The 18,113-nt window shown below is 55.1% G+C and overlaps 1 protein-coding gene across 12 annotated transcripts in view; it reads right to left on the reverse strand.

Annotated features, from left to right (window-relative positions):
* Positions 1-18,113, reverse strand: part of MINDY4 (MINDY lysine 48 deubiquitinase 4) — a 107,701-nt gene that overhangs the window by 27,807 nt on the left and 61,781 nt on the right. For 9 of the 12 annotated variants that reach the window (XR_012074373.1, XR_012074372.1, XR_012074374.1 and 6 more), the window contains exons 13-15: positions 13,983-14,050; positions 3,509-3,769; positions 2,118-2,181 (exon numbers count right to left, since the gene is read on the reverse strand). Coding sequence is in view for 6 of the 12 variants with exons in the window: in XM_072964724.1 (XP_072820825.1) it covers positions 2,118-2,181; positions 3,509-3,769; positions 13,983-14,050 (393 nt within the window). In the remaining 6 variants the exon portion in view is untranslated. The remainder of the gene's footprint in view (positions 1-2,117; positions 2,182-3,508; positions 3,770-13,982; positions 14,051-18,113) is intronic. The other 3 variants (XR_012074377.1, XM_072964728.1, XM_072964727.1) reach the window with 1 other exon arrangement.

The raw sequence follows: 18,113 nt of genomic DNA on the forward strand, positions 1-18,113 counted from the left end.
GTGGCGCCCCGACTCTCCAGCCGTCTCCTTCAGCCAGTGCCTCCTGCACCGAGGTGGCTGTAAGGGCCCTTCCTCAAGCAGGGCACCCAGGGTCCAGTCTCCTGCTAGGAATGGGGAAACAGGCTCACAGCTGGGAAAGGATTTGCCTTTCACTAACACAGCTGGTTAGTGACAGAGCTGGACTTCTCTCCTCACTTTCTGGCTCCCTGTCCAGTGTCCCTTCCCTCTCCCGTCACTTGTTACCCTCAGGGTACCACCTGGCTGGTCAAAGATTCAAGATGAAGGGTGACCTCTAAGCACCTGCTCCGCTGCTGAGGAAGGAGTCACACGAGCCCGGCCCAAGCGCCGCGGCAGGACCTTCTGCCTAAGCCCCTCCTGCCGGGCTGGTAGGTGTGTGAGGCCAGCAGGCAGGAGTCTCCCCAGAGGGGTGTGGGAACGGCCATGACAGCCCTTGTCCATCGTAAACTCTGGAGGGCAGAGTTCACAGAAGTGTTTCCCCTGAATTGTGAGAGTGATGCCCAGGTTGATAAATCCCTCTGTCAACACCAGGATGCTGGCCTCACTGGCAGTAAAAGAGGCCCCTCTGATGGCCACCGAGGGACCCCCACTGGAGGAAGATACCGAGGGGGCTGCATTGTGTTCTTGCGGAGGAAATGAGAAAGAATTTGGAGGAAATGTCTGCTCTGAGATACTGCACCCCAGGGGCAGTGGTTGCCTAAGAAAGGCACGACCTTCTTCAGACATGTTCGAGTGTTCCCATCTGGTTTTCAAGGGGGAACAAGGTCCTGCACCCCACCTAGGATGTGTCTCAAAACTTCCCTTAGAGCAGGAAGCCTTCTCAAAATGGGGGAGAAGGGACAACAGGCCACTTCTTGCTCCAAGACTCAAAATCACACAGTGATAAAGCTTAGAGATCATCTAGTCCCTTGCCGCTCAAAGTGTGGCCCGCGGACCAGCAGAGTCACCCTTCCTGGGAGCTGTTAGAAATTCAAAACCTCAGGCCCCAGCCATTGACTCTGAGCCTGCTCTTCAACAAGACCCTGGGGGACTTTTGTGAACATCCAAGTTTCAGAAGCACTGGTCTAGTCCAGATGCCTCATTCTACAAATGAGGAAACCAGGCTTCAGGGAGGGGAAGAAAATCACCCAGGCTCATTCCACAGCCAGCACAGTTCAGAATTCAGCCCCAGACTCTGGCCGCATCCTCTGTACCCTGCTTAACTGCCCACCCCTGGGCCCCACTGCTCTCTGCCTGCCCATGGGGAAGCTCCCACAGGGAGGATGGACACCTAGAGTGGGATCTGGACCACCCTGGTTGGTCGTTCAGCCTGAAACCCTTCCTAGTGGGGGCCGCAGCCAACCCCACATCTCCTTGGGTACCTTGGATAAACCACAGGCCCTGAGCTGGCCCCTGCATGGTGCCCAGGTATGTTTTCAGGGCTGACACAAGTGAGCCAGGACCCCCTAAGATAACTGGGTCCTCAGCTGGGCCCAGCAGACAGAGCAGCTCTGCCTAGCCTGTCTGTGCTACACACATTGCCCCTGGATGCACCGTGGATCAGATTAACTGTGGCCCAGGGGCCACCTGGGGAGGCCTTGCCATGCAGAGGAAGGCTCAGACAGAAGCCAGGTGTAGCATTTGGCTCCCAGTCCTGATGCTCGCTGATAGGATCTTGAACAGACCCCTTCCCTGTGTCACCAGGTGACTGGGAGTATTGATAATAAGCAACTGTGCCAAGGGTCCCCCCCTGCCCTCCACAAGGCCCTTTGAAGTCCCCTTTATGAAGATGAAGAAGGTCATTATAAAGACAGTGTCCTGTGCAAATGTTCAGGGTGCCATGGCTGTCATCTCCCCAGCTGGATCCAGGGACCCCAGCCTGTGCCGCAGCTCTGCACTGGACGGCGCCTGGGTCTGCCTCTTTTGCATCTCCTGCAGCTCCACACATACAGATCAAGCACAGCAAACTCCAGAAACAGAAGCTAATCTGAGTTCCCTCTCTAGGTCTTCATGATGCGGAAGCCCAGCAGAGGTGGAACATGAAAGCAGCAGGGGCAAAGACAGAAGGGAAGAGGAAGGGAAAGAAGCACTGACTGCCCCACGCCCACTGTGCCCCTGACCTGCGTGCAGTATCCGTGTGCTCCAATCAGGTGGTTGGTGGGGACGTCGAAGTCCTGGCGGACGCTGGAGAACAAAAAGGAAGGGGTGTTAGCATGTCTCTGCCTAACTCAGGCTGCTGGGCAAAACCCTGGGTGGCCAGGGGTTCCCCCCCAGTTCCAGACTGAGGCCCAGAATTCTGGATTTGGTGGGAAGCTGAGCCTCTGCGCTCTGTGCCCTCCCTGGGGCTGAAGCCTGGGGCTCACTCTGCTCTGGCAAAGGCCTCCAGCCTGGCTTCACCAGGCCCTCTGCGGACACCAGAAGTCAGTGATGGAAGCATGCCGCAGCAGAAAGGGCCCCAGGTTGGGAATCCACGTTCTGCATTCACACCCCAGCTATCACTTACTAATGGTGGGGACTGGGGCATCCCTTGCCACCTCCCATTCTCAGTCTGCAAGTCTTTTAAATGGGAAGAATGGGTCTCTAATGCCTCCTTGAGTCCTAAAACAAGAGCTGCCACACCTGGGCGTAGACTCTGTACCAGGCCCTGCACACCCCTTATTCCCTACACTGAGAGGAAACTGGAGCTCAGGGGAGAATCGACTTGCCCAGGGAGCTGGGCCCATGGGCAGTGGAGCCGGTGGGGGACCTCCCTGCCAGTCTCAGATGTCACCTCTGTGGCTCCACCTTCAGAACGGGGTCCCCCAAAAGGTGCAAAATGAAAAGCCATTTTGCCGACAGAAATAGATTGCTAGGGTGGGATGCCATCCGGGGCCAGAATGATTCAGGGTGTCATGTCAGCAGTGGCCCTGTCACATGTGAGGTCAGCACCAGGGAGCAAGTCTCCCCATCCACAAATCTCAAAACCCTCCGGCCACCCAGAAAGCCCACCATTAGGACATTATTCCTTTGACCCCCAAAGCGAATCTCTCGGGAGACCATGCGTTATTGTTGAGCAGAGCCGTGGGCCGGGTAAACAGGAAAAGAGCTCCTGTATACAGGCCGCACTCAGAGGACAGCATTTCAACCCTCCAGCCACCCAGTGAGGTAGAAACCACTATGGACATGGAGAGAAGCTCAGAGAGGTAATGCCAGGGGGGTGATGTGAGGCCAGGAAGCCGGTTCCCCACACTGCCGCCCACCCAGCACGGGCCGTGGCCTGCCCTGCCCATCCCCACCCCAAAGAGAGCGCCCAGGGGCGGCCCAGAGGTAGGAAGAGCTGAGCAGTCATGCCGTTTGTTTCTCCTTCTAGAGAAGAGAAACCTGGTCTCAATTTTATGCTTTAAATCTAAGATCTGCCAGAAGTCCACAAATCTAAAATCCACACCCTGGTCCCTGCAAACTTCCAAATGAGCTGAGAAACTCAAGCTCCAGGACTCCTCAGGAGAAATGCTTTCTTGTGGTTTTCACTAACCGTGGCCCCACGGGGATGGTTTGTGGTCCACAAGAGAGGACGGGCTGGGCTGGCACTGCAGGGCCAGCTGAGAACCACGGAGGCCAGGGCTCCTTGGGAAAGGCCTTGGAGGCGGGCCTCACCCCGGAAGACAGCCCAGCGGGCCTGGGATGGAGCCGGCTAGGGGGAAGGGGGACAAGGAGCCGAGGGCAGCGCTCGACTGGTACCGGCTCCGGCAGAAGAATTGATGGAAATGCTTCCCGCGGCACATTCAGGCATCTTCTGAAAAGAAGAAAATAACCTCAGAGGAGCCCTGGGTGGACTGATAAGCATCGCTGGCCCTGAGCCACCCCAAGGCTTTCAGAAGCAGTCCGATCCTCGTAATCTCACAGCCTCGTGTTCACCCAGCGGGTTTGGGCGCCTGCGTCAGTTGAGAGAGAGCAGGGGGACATGCAGAAAGGACAATGGGAGGAAATGGTAATTGCATCCTTAGGTGCAAACACGATGGGAAATTTAGAAGTAGGCTCAGATCTTAAAAGGGAGGAACATCTGTATTTCATATTAGGGCATTCGGGAGACGCCAAGGAGCGGCTTATGGCTTAAGAGATTTACAACTTTGGCAAATCTAGATGCCCAGGCCTCCCTCTTGGGGAATTCCCTGGAGAGCTGAGTGTGAGGAGTCCGAGAGCAAGGAAACAGCGGCTTCTGCTCTGCCCGGAGAAGAGGGGACTCACACAGCACGGCCATCACCAGGCCCGATTTCTAGCCCCGACTAGCTGTGCAGCCACAAACCTCTCCTCTCTGGGCCTTGGTCTCCCCTTTTATAATATGAGGGGGTTGCACATGATGGGGGTGGTGTCCCCCAGAATGCATATGTTGAAGCCCTAGCTTTCAGTACCTCAGAATGTGACTATATTTGGAGATAAAGTGTTTCAAAGGGGTGATTAAGTTAACTGACCCCACGAGGGTGGGCCCTAATTCAACCTGACTGGTGTCCTTTTAAGAAGAGGAAACTTGGACACATGGTAGGACACCAGGGATGTGTGCCCACAGAGTAAAGACCATGTGAGGACACAGAGAAGACATGGCCATCTGCAGGCCAAGGAGAGCGGCCTCAGAGGACACCACCTCTGCAACACCTTGATCTTGGATCTCTGGCCTCCAGAACTGTGAGACAGCCGACCTCTGCAGCCTGAGCTCCCCAGGTGGCAGCCCTAGCAAACCAACACAAGGGGCTCCAACATCTTTCTTCAAATGAACTCTTACATGCAGAAGCCAATACGTGAAACACAAAGGCAGAGATGCTCTGGGCTGGAGGCAGTGCAAAGGCTGGTTCCATCCTTCTTCCTCTCCACCAGGCCCTGTGGCCCCTCTGGGGAACCCCTAGGTCTCCAAGGTCATGAAATGTCCTGAGAGCAGAGGCTGAATCAGTGGAGGGGCTGCCTGAGTTCTGAGGTTCCTACTTTTTGAGCTTCTGAGGAGGGGCTTGGCCCTGGCTGCCCTGCCGCCAACCTCCTCAGCATCCTGGAAGCCAAAGTCCAGAACCTAACCAATGGTCTGGGGTGATGACCTGACCTTGGGGGTGTCCAGTCTACCCACTGTCAGAGGAAGGGGAGCAGAGAGCTCTGCCCAGGATGCCAGCAAGGACTGCTTCTCCCAGTTCTGCCCCCATCAGGAGGTCCCAGAGACACTGCATTGCACAAAGAAACAGAACAAAGCGGACGTCAGGGATGGCAGAGGCCTCAGGGCCCAGCATTTTGCAGACACAAGAATAGAAGCCTAGAGAGAGGACAAACTGGTCCAGGGCCAGTGGCAGGTGCCAGCCCACATTCAGGCCCGAAGCTGGCCCTAGGGCTCCATTGCCTACGTCCAGCCGGCCCTCCGTCACGGGGCTTAGAGGAGCAGAGGTTCTGCCACCGAGCAGCTTACAACACCCGAGCCTCGGCTCCGCAGAGTCTGCGGTCGCAGACACTTCCAGGTGCACTGCCCTCCCTCTACGGCCCTGTGAGGCCAGAGCCAGGGAACAGCCACCTCCGTTCTACTGATGGGGAAAGGAGAAGGGACTTGCAGTCCTGTGGTCAGAGTCGGTGGGCCAGGACTGTGTCCCTGGCACCAGTCTCACAACGTCCACTGTGGTCTGAAACACGTGATGGTCAGCCTGGCTGGCCAGCTCCAGGCAGGTCCCAGAGCCCTGAAGCCCCGTTCCTGGCTCCTCCCCTCCCCTACTGGGACACAGCTTGTCCCTTCACCCTAAAGCCTCCCCACCATGTGACCGAACACGTGAATCCGGGCATTTCGTACAGAAGTTTCTGAATAAGAAGGAAGATACGTCCAAGTGGCCTAAAACTATGGTTCCAGTCTACAGTCCAAGTCATTCACCTAAAATCAACGTCCACGAGAGGCGGGGTCAGGGGCCAGCTCGGCTTCAGGCTGGCTCAGTGACCTCAGGCAAGTTGCTGCCTACTTTCAGCCTGTGTCTTCATTTATAAAACCAGAGTCCTGGAGCCGGTGGTCTCTGGGGACCTTCTGGGATGTGAACAAGTGTGCCTGGTCCACGACTTTGATATTTAAAACATCATGCCTAAAATAGGCAGTGATTAACCCAGGAGGAGCCAGTCAGCCACCTCCCCTCCACCTGACCTCTGGGACGCCAGGCCCAGGCACCATCACATCCTCTGGGCCAGCTCCTGCCTGTCCCACCCAGGGAGACCTCTCCCCCAGAGAGACTGCGCCTTCCACTGCAGTCCCCGCTACCTGGAAGCAGCGGCTTCCAGAAACAATCACCCATTGTTCAGTGGGGTTTCTATTGACTCTCGAGGACAACATCAACATCAAAAAGGACAGCTGTGAAACAGCTAAGAGAACCTGGGCTCTGACTCAAATCCAGCTGCTCCTGCTTACCAGTTGCTCCCCTCTCTGAGCCTCAGTTTCCCTGCTTGCAAAATGGGTATGAAGATGCCTGCTTCTATTATAGATTGCTGTGAGAACTGAATGAGATGAAGTATTTAAAGCATTCGGAATTTAGTAAATGTCACTTCCTTTTTCCTATGATAACAGCAATAATAACAAGAAGAATAAAAAAAAAGGAAAACCCACAATGACTGAGAGGTCATGATTCCTGCAACCTCAACTGTTCGTACCATGGCCAAGAACCCAGAATAAATGGAGGTTCCCAGTGATGGAACTGGGGCCATGAATATCTGAAAAGGGTTTGGATAGAGCAGATATTAACTGTTTTCCCAGGAAAGCTGAGAGGAAATGGACAATGAGTCAGAACACACGGGTGTCAGGCCCCCTCTAGCGTGAGCGCTGTGTGACCTTTGGTAGATTGCTTTCCATCTCTGAGCCTTGGGTATGTCAACCCCTGATGGGAAGAACAATAACCACCTCACAGAGTTGTTGCAATAAGGGCTGAGGCCATAAAAAGGCCTTGCGAACTGCAGATAGCTCCACAGGTCGGAGGGAATGGTGTTATGTTCATTCTGCAGTCAGGGGCCCGGAGGAGGAAGGGGCCAGGTGGGGACCCAGGAAGCAGGGCAAGGACCGAGGATGGAGAGAGAGGGAGCTGCCTGGAGGAAGGAAGAGGAAGCAAAGATGCCTAAACCCTTCCCCCGCTGCCTTCCGCCTCACCACTCCCAGTCCTCTCCCCAGGTGCCAGTCCCTCTCTCCCAACCACACGTTGTACAATTGTTCCCTGCAAACCCCTCTGTCGGCCTTCGCCTACTTTGTTCTTGCTGTCCACCATAACCCTTCCCACACATCCCAGGGCCCTGTTAAATGTGGCCTCCTGCATAAAGAGACACCTCCCTTGCCCCTGGGAAGATGTGGTCCATGTCTCTGTGGACATCCCTTTCCTAAGAGCACCCACCCACTGTTTTTTGGGTGCTGGTCTTGCCCCTCCGGGCAGCAAGGACTTTGAGGGCCAGGGTTACATTGTGTCCATCTGCCTGTGGTGCCCAGAGCTCGGCCCTAACCTGCAGGTGCACAGTAAACGGGCGCTTAAGTGCGTGAGCCCACCACACCCAGGCCTGCAGAACGGCCTCCGGAAGCTGGATCCCAGGCGGCACTTGGAGGCAGCAGAAGCAAGCATCCCACCCAAGCAGCTGGGCTGCCTGGCACAGAAAGTTCTTCCAAAAGGTTAAAGGCCTCTCCCTCCTCCTGAGGCCTGTCCTCTTTACTTGGGCACCTGAGTGAGCCCTTCGTGGAACAAGGAGGTGCAGCCTTGGGTGGCTGGCTGCGCTGAGGGTCAGGAGACACTCCCAGCTCTACCACTAACTCCAGCGTGGCCTGAGCTTGGTCCCACTCCTCTGTATCCAGCCCTCAGGCTCAGTGTCCGTGGGCAGACTGGCCACCCTCAACCATGCCCTGCTGGCACTCACTGGCCATGACTTGCCATCTTAGCAGCCTGAGACCAGACCACGCCAGCTGAAATTAGGTGTAGAGTGAAGGTGGTGGATGAGCATCAGTTTGGTCTGAGCCTCCCTGTGGTCTTGCTTCCCACATCTCCTCCTAAGTGGGCAGACGCAGCCGAGCAGTGCCCATCATTCCTCCCCCAGCTCAGGAAGGGCGATGCAGGTACAGGAGACTTAGGTGATGCTGTCAGCTGTGCCGTCAACCTGGCCTTAATTCTCAGAGCCTTGGTCCCCACATCTGCAAAATAGGATAATGGCCCCAGGCCTATGGGCCTGCCCCTTGGGTTGCTGCCAGCCCCAAAAGCCCAGGGTGGGATGTTCCAGGCAGCCTCAGCTACTTGGGTGGGACGCTTGCTTCTGCCTGCTTCCAAGTACTGCATGGGATCCAGCTTCTGGAGGCGTTCCGCAGGGCTGGGTGTGGGCGGCTCACATAATTTAGGGTCCATCTGCTGTGTACCCGCAGGGGCCCAGGGCCCCTCTCAGCACCAGTCTTCTTCATGGTGAGGGAGCTGGCCAGAGAGCTACAGGATGGAGCTTTGGTCACTGCACAGGAGCTGGGGACTCCCAGGAAAGGAACCGGGGTATGGAAGGAAAGAGCTGAAGGAAGTGGGGTCTGGGTGGAACACCTGTTGTTTCTGATGACAAAGGTATCGACAAGCCCTTTGGGTCTGTCTCCTGCCCACCACCTTGGCCTCTTCAGACACGTCTGCTGAGAGCGCTCACTAGCATAGCCTCCACCTGCATCTGAATCCAGGTTAAAGGTGACTTGGAGTTCATTGAGAAAGTTCCTCTCCTGTTTCCCACCTATAGTCAAAAGAGCTTGACATGTTGGGAAGGAAGCGATTAACCATCCTGTCCGGTCTCCTGTGTCCCATGTGGAAGACACAAGGGAGAAAGGCCAGGGCTCTGTTCAGGGCTGCAAATCGGTTGCTGTGTTGAGTCAGGGCACCAGGTCTGGGAGGTTCCGTGTGCACCTCCCATTCTGGGCTGGAAAGGTTAAGTGGTATGACAGGATGGTGATGGAGAATGCAGATGTGTACGCCATTTATCCCCTCCCATCAGGACACCACGTCCTGGGCCACCAAAAACCTAAGATTCTCAACCAGAAGCGCCTTGGGCTTGAATCCTTACGCCGCCATCCCCTGGCCAGCCCAGCCTTCCTGAGATGGACTGGAAGCTCCGTCATTGCTTCTCTTCATTTCTGAGAGCAGCCTGCAGGGGCCAGATCTGACCCAGCCCCGAGCTCACGTCTGCTCTGAGCTCCTTGATATGTCCCACACTTCCAGGCCCTGACTATACAGCCCATCCCTTCCCCAGCCAGGGTGGTAGATCCCTGAGGGTTCTGACCGCCGTCTGGGGCAGCCCCTGAGTTCACATGCCCCAGGATGGGTGCAGCCCAGGCCCGGCCACCTTGAGGCACCAGAAATGGGGGCACGGCTCCCAACGGGCTGAGGAGTGCTGGGGAAAAGTCTCCCTTTCCCGCCGGGCTCCCCAGAGCCCACCATGCGGGAGGGTGCCCCCAAAACATAGAGGAGACACAGGAAAGGAGAATGAAGAGACCAAGTCCCCAAAACATCTGGGTTCCTGGACCTAACCCCTCCTTAAAGCCCTGGGCTTTTGATATGAATCAATTAATAGCGCTGTTTTCTGCGTACACTGGCTAAGAACTGCATTTCTGTCACTTGCCTTTGCATGACCAATGCTCACAGTTGGCTTTAATTTCAAGGCTATTTCCACAAAGAAGTAAACTGTGCTCTTGTTTTAACTCTCTTGGAGACAGAGCACAGAGTCACCATGGTGCAGGGGCTGCCCTCAGTTCCTAGCTTGTGCTGTTCAAAAATTATTTCAGCAAATGGCAAACTAGGGCCTATTTTGGACTTTCAAGATTACCCTGGGTAGGCCAAAGTTGCCACTGTAATGAATGCCAAGGGTCTACTGAATGAAAAGGTTTTCTTCACAAGCTACCTCCCCGCACTGCCCAGGCCTAAGCCGCCCGGGGGGCATCGCTCAAGCCCTCCCCTGTGCCAGGTCCCAGCTCACTGCTGACTCCCCGAGGGGCTGGCACACCCTTGCACTGTGCTGTGCAGGCCTGGCTCAGAGCTGGCCTTGACACCAGGGCCTTGAGCACCCTTGGGGCTTGTGAGAGTGTGCTGGGGAAAGTTCTAGCCCATGTGGTTTGGAAAGCAGGGATCTAGGTAAACATGAAATCCAGTACAAGACTTACTGTAAGCAACTTGAGATCTTAGGAAAGAAAATAGATGGTTTGAAATCAAGTGAAAAATAATGAAAACCTTCTCAAGGCTTTGCACTCAGCCTGGGGAAAACAAAAGTCCAAGACCAGCTTTGCTACTGTTCATTCGGCCTCCGAGGGTAAAGTGGCCAGGCTGCCCTCTGCTGCATCTGTGTCTGCCCATGGGGCCCTCACCCTGGCTCCACCCAGGGCTGGGGACAGCTGACGGACACGAGAGGCTGACTCTGGAGTGAGGGCTGCTGCTGGGCCTCAGGCATGAGTCTCAGAGCCCTTGCTAGGAGGGCAGGATGGCCATGCCCTCAGTCACCCACACACTCTGCACACACACATCAGGTCGCCCTTTGCACAGTATTCAGAAACCACCACCAACCCCCGCATCATCTCACACCCACTCACCGATCTTCCAACCACACACACACACCACCACAAATGCACACATGCCGTGTTTGTGAAGAACTGGGTGTCTTCCCAGCCCCCCCTACTCTGTGTCTCCTGGCTGGACAGTGTATGATTTAAGAGACTCTGCTCTCTTTCGGGCTACGAGGTCATGTTTTCAACAACCCAAAGCAGCACCAGATCACCCTAAAACGGTATCAAAAAGTTCAGCAAAGCTGAACCTGAACCTCAGAGCAGGAAGGCCCTTGGGGATTGCCTGGTCCTACAGTTTTTAAGCTGTGTTTGCACAACTGGGGCTTCTCCAAAGAGGGGTCTCCTGGCACCAGGAAGGGGCAGGCAGGGGTTTGCTCCTCCCCACCCCCACTGCTCTGGTCAAAGCGATTCTGCTGCATAGGCTTTGTGAGGTGAGCTTTGGGATTCGATTCATTGGGAAAAAAGTCAGATCTTGTTTCACTGCAAAGAGAGTTTCAGAAGCACTAGTCCGACCCACTCCTGTTAGAGGTAGAGAGCCGAAGGCACAGGTTGGTTCTGCCATACACCTTGCCGGTGGCAGAACAGAGACGGGGACCCAGGTGTTCAGACGCTACATAGCAGCCAACTAGTGGGTGTCTTCCTGTGATGTCACCACCTGGGCTAGCCTGGACCAGCCTCTCAGCTCAGTCTGACAAGTGCTGCCTGTGCAGGGTGCCATGTGCCCAAAGGTCCATAAAGAAAGGCCTCTATAAGGTGCTAATCCCTGAGGTAGGCCACGAAAAGGGGGGCTTTCGTGGTCCCCGGGTCATTATTACTGCCAAGCAAGTCACAGCAAACCCCCAGCCAGGCCTGGCATCCCCCAGAGACAGAGACGGGAGCTCTGGCGTGCAATGTGACTGACACCTGATGGGGAGGGGACCACTCAGGAGCTCCCCTTCTCAAGGAGGGCGAGGGAACAGCTTCTTCAGAGGAGCTCAGAAATGCTGGGAAAACTAACGTGCTATTTTAAATAATTTCAGTGTGACTCTTTCACAGGATCTGGGCGGCATCTCAACAGGCTATTCCCGTCCTCACTGTCAGTCCTGTGTCTCCTCCTCACGGCTGCCACCCCTTTGGAAGCCCCTTGGAACTTAGGGATGGCAGGCCAGCTCCACTCCAACCTTCGTGTCTCTGGCAGCCCTGGCGGGGAGTGGAGTGGTCGGGCAGCCAGTCTGGGAGTGCCTGGCCGGGAAGGAGGGTGGGTCTGGAGAAGCCCCCGAGGCCCCATTCTCCACCTGAAGCCCTCAGACAGTCTAACTAAAAGTTTTCTTGAACCGGGTGTCTTTCCAAGCACACCTCTGGGCAGCGCACTCCCAGGGCAGAAATTGGTCCTCCCGCTGCCCCTTTTCCTGGCCCCTCTGAACAATGACACACAGTACCTAGGCAGCCCCCGGGCCACTCAGGGAGTGTCTGCCAAGGGTGAGCGCTGCCACAGGGGGACCCATCACACGTTGCAGGCCATCTTCACCACGAGGTACCAAGCCAAGACAGGACAGGATGAGACACAAGAGGACCCTGAGCACCGCGGGAGAGGATGGGACCAGCAGCGCCACCATCCAAGGCTTGCCACCTACCCCGAGCCACGCCAAGCACACAACATGTATTTCTGCATTTAATCTGGTGAGGCAGGAATCATCACCCCCATTATACAGAGTAAGAAACTCAGGCTCGAAGGAGTATGGACTCAGACCTGAAACCAAGTCTGTTTTACTCCCAAGTTAGCAAACCCAAAGAGCCCCGTCTCGGGTCAGGCTGCCTGGGTCGAGCTGCGCGACTTTGGGGAAGTCACTGGCCTCTCATCTGAAAGACAGAGGTGGTGACAGTAACCACACTAGTGCCACCTAACAGGGTTGCTGTGGGGATTAAAGGCGTTTCACGCGTAGGACGTTACAGCAGACGATCTGGCAAGCGGGACGCTTACTCGGTGTTGGCTGCTACCGTTCTCACTGCCGATGGCAATGTCCTCCACGCTGTGTGGGAGGCCACAGGGGTAAGACAAGCCGCACCAATGCGCTGCTGGGTCCAGCGCTAAAGCAGGTCTCTGTGCTGGTCCTCCTGGAAGGCGGCCAGGCTGGCCACAGTGCCTGGGGAGGCTTCGCGCCTCGGCCTCCGGGACCCGGGAAGGTCCTCAGGGGCCCTGAGCAGGAGAGAGACTGTCTTTACATACTCTCTCTTGCTTGCAGTGGGGACAAGGGGAAGAGGGGACTCCAGCCACACTGCATGTGTCTGTGTGTGTGTCTGTGTGTGCATCTCTGCGTCTGTGTGTGTTTATCTGTCTCTGTGTGTGTGTCTGTGTGTCTCCGTGTGTGTGTGTCTGTGTGCCTGTGTATAGTAGATGGGGAGGGGCATGACAGGGTTGTGACTTCGGGCCCATGGGCACAAGGCTGTGCAGGTCCAGCGGGGCAGCCTTCCCCACACAGATGCCCCACAGGTGTCATGACCTAGGCAGGGACTGACCCTTGCCTGGCTTGGTTGGATGGAGCAGGGAGGTGGCAGAAGCAGCTCTGTGGATGACATGAAGTGTTGCCTGCACATGGGCCTGGAAAGCCCCTCAGATGGACAGGGCTGCCAGAAGAGCTCCCTAAGGAGCATACATGTGAACAGGGTGCCCGGCTAGCAAGCAGGGTCTGCAGCAGCTGCCCCCACGACACCTAGAGCAGAGACACTTTGATCCCCAGAGCTAGGAGGCCCCGTTCAGAAGGGAAAACTGAGGCCAAGAGAATTGCAAAAGGGCCCCACCTTTCCGGGAACTCAGCTTCCCCTCAGTGAGCTCAGAGATCTCACCCACACAACCATCAGCCCAGGGATTAGCAAACCCAGGCCTGGGGAGAAGGCAGTGCGGCTTATGGTCTCTGTGCACGTGAGTCCGGCCAGTAATGAATCATATCATTATGGCAGGATTAGGAGAAAAATGCCATTAGAAAGTGCACACACACGCATTTAATAAGGTCAGTAGCAGTGAGCAGCAGGCAGGCCAGCAGCACGAGGCTGCAGAGCTCCTGCCATCCTCCTCCTACCCGCACCAGAGGCCACGGGAAATGCGGACAGGGCCCACCCGAGCCCAGGTGTGGGGAGCAAGTGCCTTCTTCTGCCGGGGCCTCCCCAGACTGGGCACCACATGGCCACTCTTTCCATCTCCCCAGTCCCCAGGGGCCACCTGCTCAGAGTTGTTCTCAAAACTTCCCCAACACCAAGCACCTCCCTAAAGTAAAAATTCATTCCCCCGGGTCTTCAGGCTTCAGAATGTAACTGTTCTCTCACGCCACAATGGCTAACTGCCCCCTGGTCCGCTGCTTCATTCGTCCTTTCGCCCACGCTCCCTGAGCGCCCGCAGGGTGCCAATCTCTGCCCTGGGCTCTGGGGAGGCGGCAGTGAACCAGACAGACAAGCCCGACCCTGGGAGTTGGAGGAGGAAGATACTCACAGCTCTGTGGACCTGGACAGGATGGCCGACAGGGTGAGCAGGACACATCCGTAGGGGCCTGCCTCGAACTGGGAAGATGAGAAACGAATGAGCACCCATCTGGTGTCTGAACCTCCCTCCTCTCACTTCTTTGGGGGCCGCACCCCAGGGAACAGCCTGACTCTCAACCAGCTGCCTCCCCTTGGTCCCAGAGATTGCCAGGCGGCCTCACGGCAGACCCCATGCAGATCTCAACAATCAGACCCCCTAAGGGATGGGGAGTAGATGCAGTGCCCGCCAAGGAGCATCCCCCAACCTCTGAGTCTTGAAGACATAAAACAAATATAATAAAACAGAAACAGACTCACAGATATAGAGAACAAATCAGTGGTTACCCATGGAGAGAGGGGCAGGGGAGGGACAAGAACGGGCAGAAGGTTAAGAGATACAAACAATTACGTACAAAATAAATAAGCAACAAGGATATATTGCACAGGACAGGGAAATATAGCCATTATTTTATAATAACTTTAAATGGAGTATAATCCATAAAAATGCTGAATTACTGTGTTATACATCTGAAACTAACATAATATTGTAAATCAACTACACTTCAATTTAAAAATATGTGTATTTTCTAAATACTATACATACGTAGTCTTATTTTCACCCAGTAATTCAATCAGTTATTCAAAAAAATTACTGCATAAACTTTTTGTGTCAAGAAGATGCTCCCTGCTAAAATAAAGCTATACTTGTAAACAAGGTAGACGTAGATCCACCTTCACAGGAAGTAACTCAGGAAAGAAATAATAGTAAGCAACTTGAAAAAAATGGGGAAAAGGCTCTATGCTGATGGGAAATACAGGTTCTCTGGAAACACACAAAGGACCTTCAGTACAGACTCAGGGCTTAGGGAAGGAAGGAGAGTCAAGGAAGGCTTTCTGGAGGAAGTGATGTCTAGACAGAAACCCAAGGGACAAGGAGGAATCAGAAGAGAAGGGAACGTTGTTCCAGGCTAGAGAAAAAGCACGTGCAAAGGCCCAGAGACGAGAAAGGTCTGGTTTACTGTGGTGGGAGCACAGAAAAGCCTGAGGCCATCATTTTTTTTTAAGTAACTTTAAATTTTTTTTGGAAGCAGAAATGGAATGAATAAATCCACAACAATCTTAAATCAACCTCATCTTAATTTTGTGATCTCAGGCTTCTGTTGTTCTCAGTTTCTCCATTTGCAAAACAAGGATGACCAATACCTCCCTTGCATATTTCCTTGGGTTACGGTGCACATCCTATGAGACCACAACTGTGGAAGTGCTCTGACAATTGCAAAGAGTAACGCTGCCAATCCCGCACCAGGGGACAGAGGCCTGGGAGGCCCCAGGCCACCAGCGCCCTTGTCACAGCTCTACTACAGGCTTGCCTATTGCCTTAGGGGGTGACAAAGCTGAGTCTCAGTTTTCCTTCTGAAATGCCTACCCACTTCTGCCATAGACGTGCACATGGTCTTGGGGAGGCCACAGCCCATCCTTGGTCTGTTTAGCCCTCTGCCCTGCCTGCAGTGCCTTCCTACTTGCAGGACAGCAATGAAGTAAGGAACACAGACACCCATTGGAAGCCTAACTCTCTGTGTAAACGTACAGAACTCTTATTATATTCAGGCCAGCATTTTCCATAGTCCTGGGGCCACCTCCAAGGGGACCTCACCCTGAGCTGTGGATATGCCTGTCCATGTGGATGGTTGAGGTGAGACGGCAGAGGGTGGGGACATGATCCTGGCCTGGGGCATCTGGCCCTTGCTGGAATAGGACTGAATGGCACCAATATTCCATTCTGTTTTTAAAAAATATTTATTAAAATTATCTCATCAAATTCCAGCCATCAAGACATGGAAGGCCACAGGGCGAAGTGCCTGCATTAAAAGGAGAGCTCAGGCAGGCAATGGGGCCGGAACCCACCAGCAGGGTCTGGAAAAATGTTTGGTACTGCTTGGGAACAAGGGGCCACTCTTCCTTGAGGCTCTGGCCCTGCGGAGACCTGGGTCCATCAAGAACCCCGATGGGAGGCAGGAGTGGGAGCGTCCCCCAGCTCACAGAGGGGCCAGACACCTCACCGAGAGGGTGAGTGGTAATGAAAACGCAGCAAGGAGGCTGTTTATTCTGGGCAGCGGCGGATCAGTGTTCACTTCCAGCCCTGGCATGAGGAACCCCTCTTAGGCCCAGGCCATGAAAAATGACTTTGGTGAGGGGAGTGCTGAGGCAGCTGCACAGCTTCCAGCAAAAACATCAATTCAACTGCAGGGGGTAGACACCGCCTTCCAGAGCAAAGAGGCCAAATACTGACCGCTGGTACCCGGGAACCAAAGCCAGGAGAGGAGGAGGAATTGCTTTGCGTCCAGAGGCGTGGCAGAAAGAAGGCAGTTCCCTCCCTTGGCACCAGCCCCACTCTCAGGACCTCTTTCACACTCACTGCCTTGCTTGGCCGTCACTGAAACTCTGGGGGGACAGGCCAAGGGAGGAGGGACCCCATCTTATAGACAAGGACATAGACAACCTTGGTGCTAAAGGGCCACCCCAGGCCATCAGGGGCAAAGATGGGGCCTCAGATCCTTGGGGCATGGGAGCAATCACCCTGGGGCCCCTCCTTTGCCCCATAGAAGCCCCACAGGGAACTTCTCTCCTCCAGCTCCACTTCACCCGACGGTGTGAACACAGGTGCCTTGGTCCTGGCCTCCCTGAATGCACACTGATGCTATCAGGGTTTGCTCTTCTCTCAGACGCACTGCTGTATTCTCTCACCACTCTGGGCGTGTTTAATAGCAGCTGCCCTTTCTGCTTATTTAAATTGCCTAGTACTTAATTTGGAAGACATTCTTTCTCGTATGTTCAAGTTTCTTCTTTAAGAACCACAGATGGACAGTAAAGAGCTGGAAGATTCCTGCTAACTACTCCATCTTCCATTTTCCAGATGGGGCCACAAATAACCCAAGAATAAGCCAGAGGAGGTTCTGGGGCCCCTGCTCTAGGCCCCCCATGGCCCTGAGCAGGCAGTATGCATGCTGCACCTGCAGATGGCCCACTGGGTTATGCCCATGAAGACCCAGTGAGAGCCAGGGACAGGGAGCAAGTGACAGTCAGATGGGACCTCCAGATGCCGAGGCCAGGACCCCTCTTACATCAGAGTGCCTCCCACGCACCACCGGGACAGGCCAGCACAGAAGGGAGCACCCTGAGTTGGCAGCCCTGGCCAGGCTCTGGGCCTCTCCTTGAGTGGAGTCACGTCCAAGGCGTCAGCTCCGGGGCAGAGGGTTTCAGGTAGCCCAGTGCCTTAGGGATGGCACACCTGCCTCCTTGTGGGCTCAGTACAGGCCCCATTTTCCTATGCAAGGGGCAGCTGTGTGTTCAGGGCCAGGACACGTCCCAGGCTGTGCCCAGACCCTCAGCATCTTCCGGGAATTATGTCCGAGGAGGGTATTCTGACAGCAAGAGTGTTTGGTCTGGTCCCACATCCGGCAAGTTCTCTCACCCTCTGGACTCACCACCAAATGCTCTCATGTCTTCTCTGGACCCTGAAAGAGCCGAGCCCACAGCCCAGAAGGCTGAAGGGAAGGCCGAGAGGAGGCACAGGGACTGGCCTGTACTCCAGGAGAGGGTGGCCTCATGCCCTTTCTTTCCTTCAGCCCTGACACATCTCAGGAGGCATCGGTCCCCGGCCTTGGCTCAGGCTGCCTCCTGCCTGTCATGTTTCCCTCCGGCCTCTATGTGTCTACAACTAACCCATCTCAAGGTTGCCTTAAGTGATCATGGCAATGGTGACAAAGCATCCAGGATGAAAGCTAAGGATCACGGCAATGGGGAACAGGACGCAGTGGCTCCAGGCACTTTGCACGGTGCTCTGAGCAGGCACTGTTGTCATCCACATTTTACACAGGAGGAAACTGAGGCACAAAGGGTCCAGTAAGTTGCCCTAGGCCACAAAGCTACTAAGGGGTGTAGCCTAGATGCAAACGCAGGCTGACGGCTCCAGAGACCACACTCTCCAGCCCTGGAGCATTCAACAGCCTCCTCCACAAGGCCAGCGAGGCTACAGTCAAACTCTGAGTTCCCTCAGCCCTCTAACTGGGCTGCTCCCAGGCTCTGGTGGGGTTCCACCCCA

This window comes from Vicugna pacos, chromosome 7, assembly GCF_048564905.1.
Source record: "Vicugna pacos chromosome 7, VicPac4, whole genome shotgun sequence".
Lineage (NCBI taxonomy): Eukaryota > Metazoa > Chordata > Mammalia > Artiodactyla > Camelidae > Vicugna > Vicugna pacos.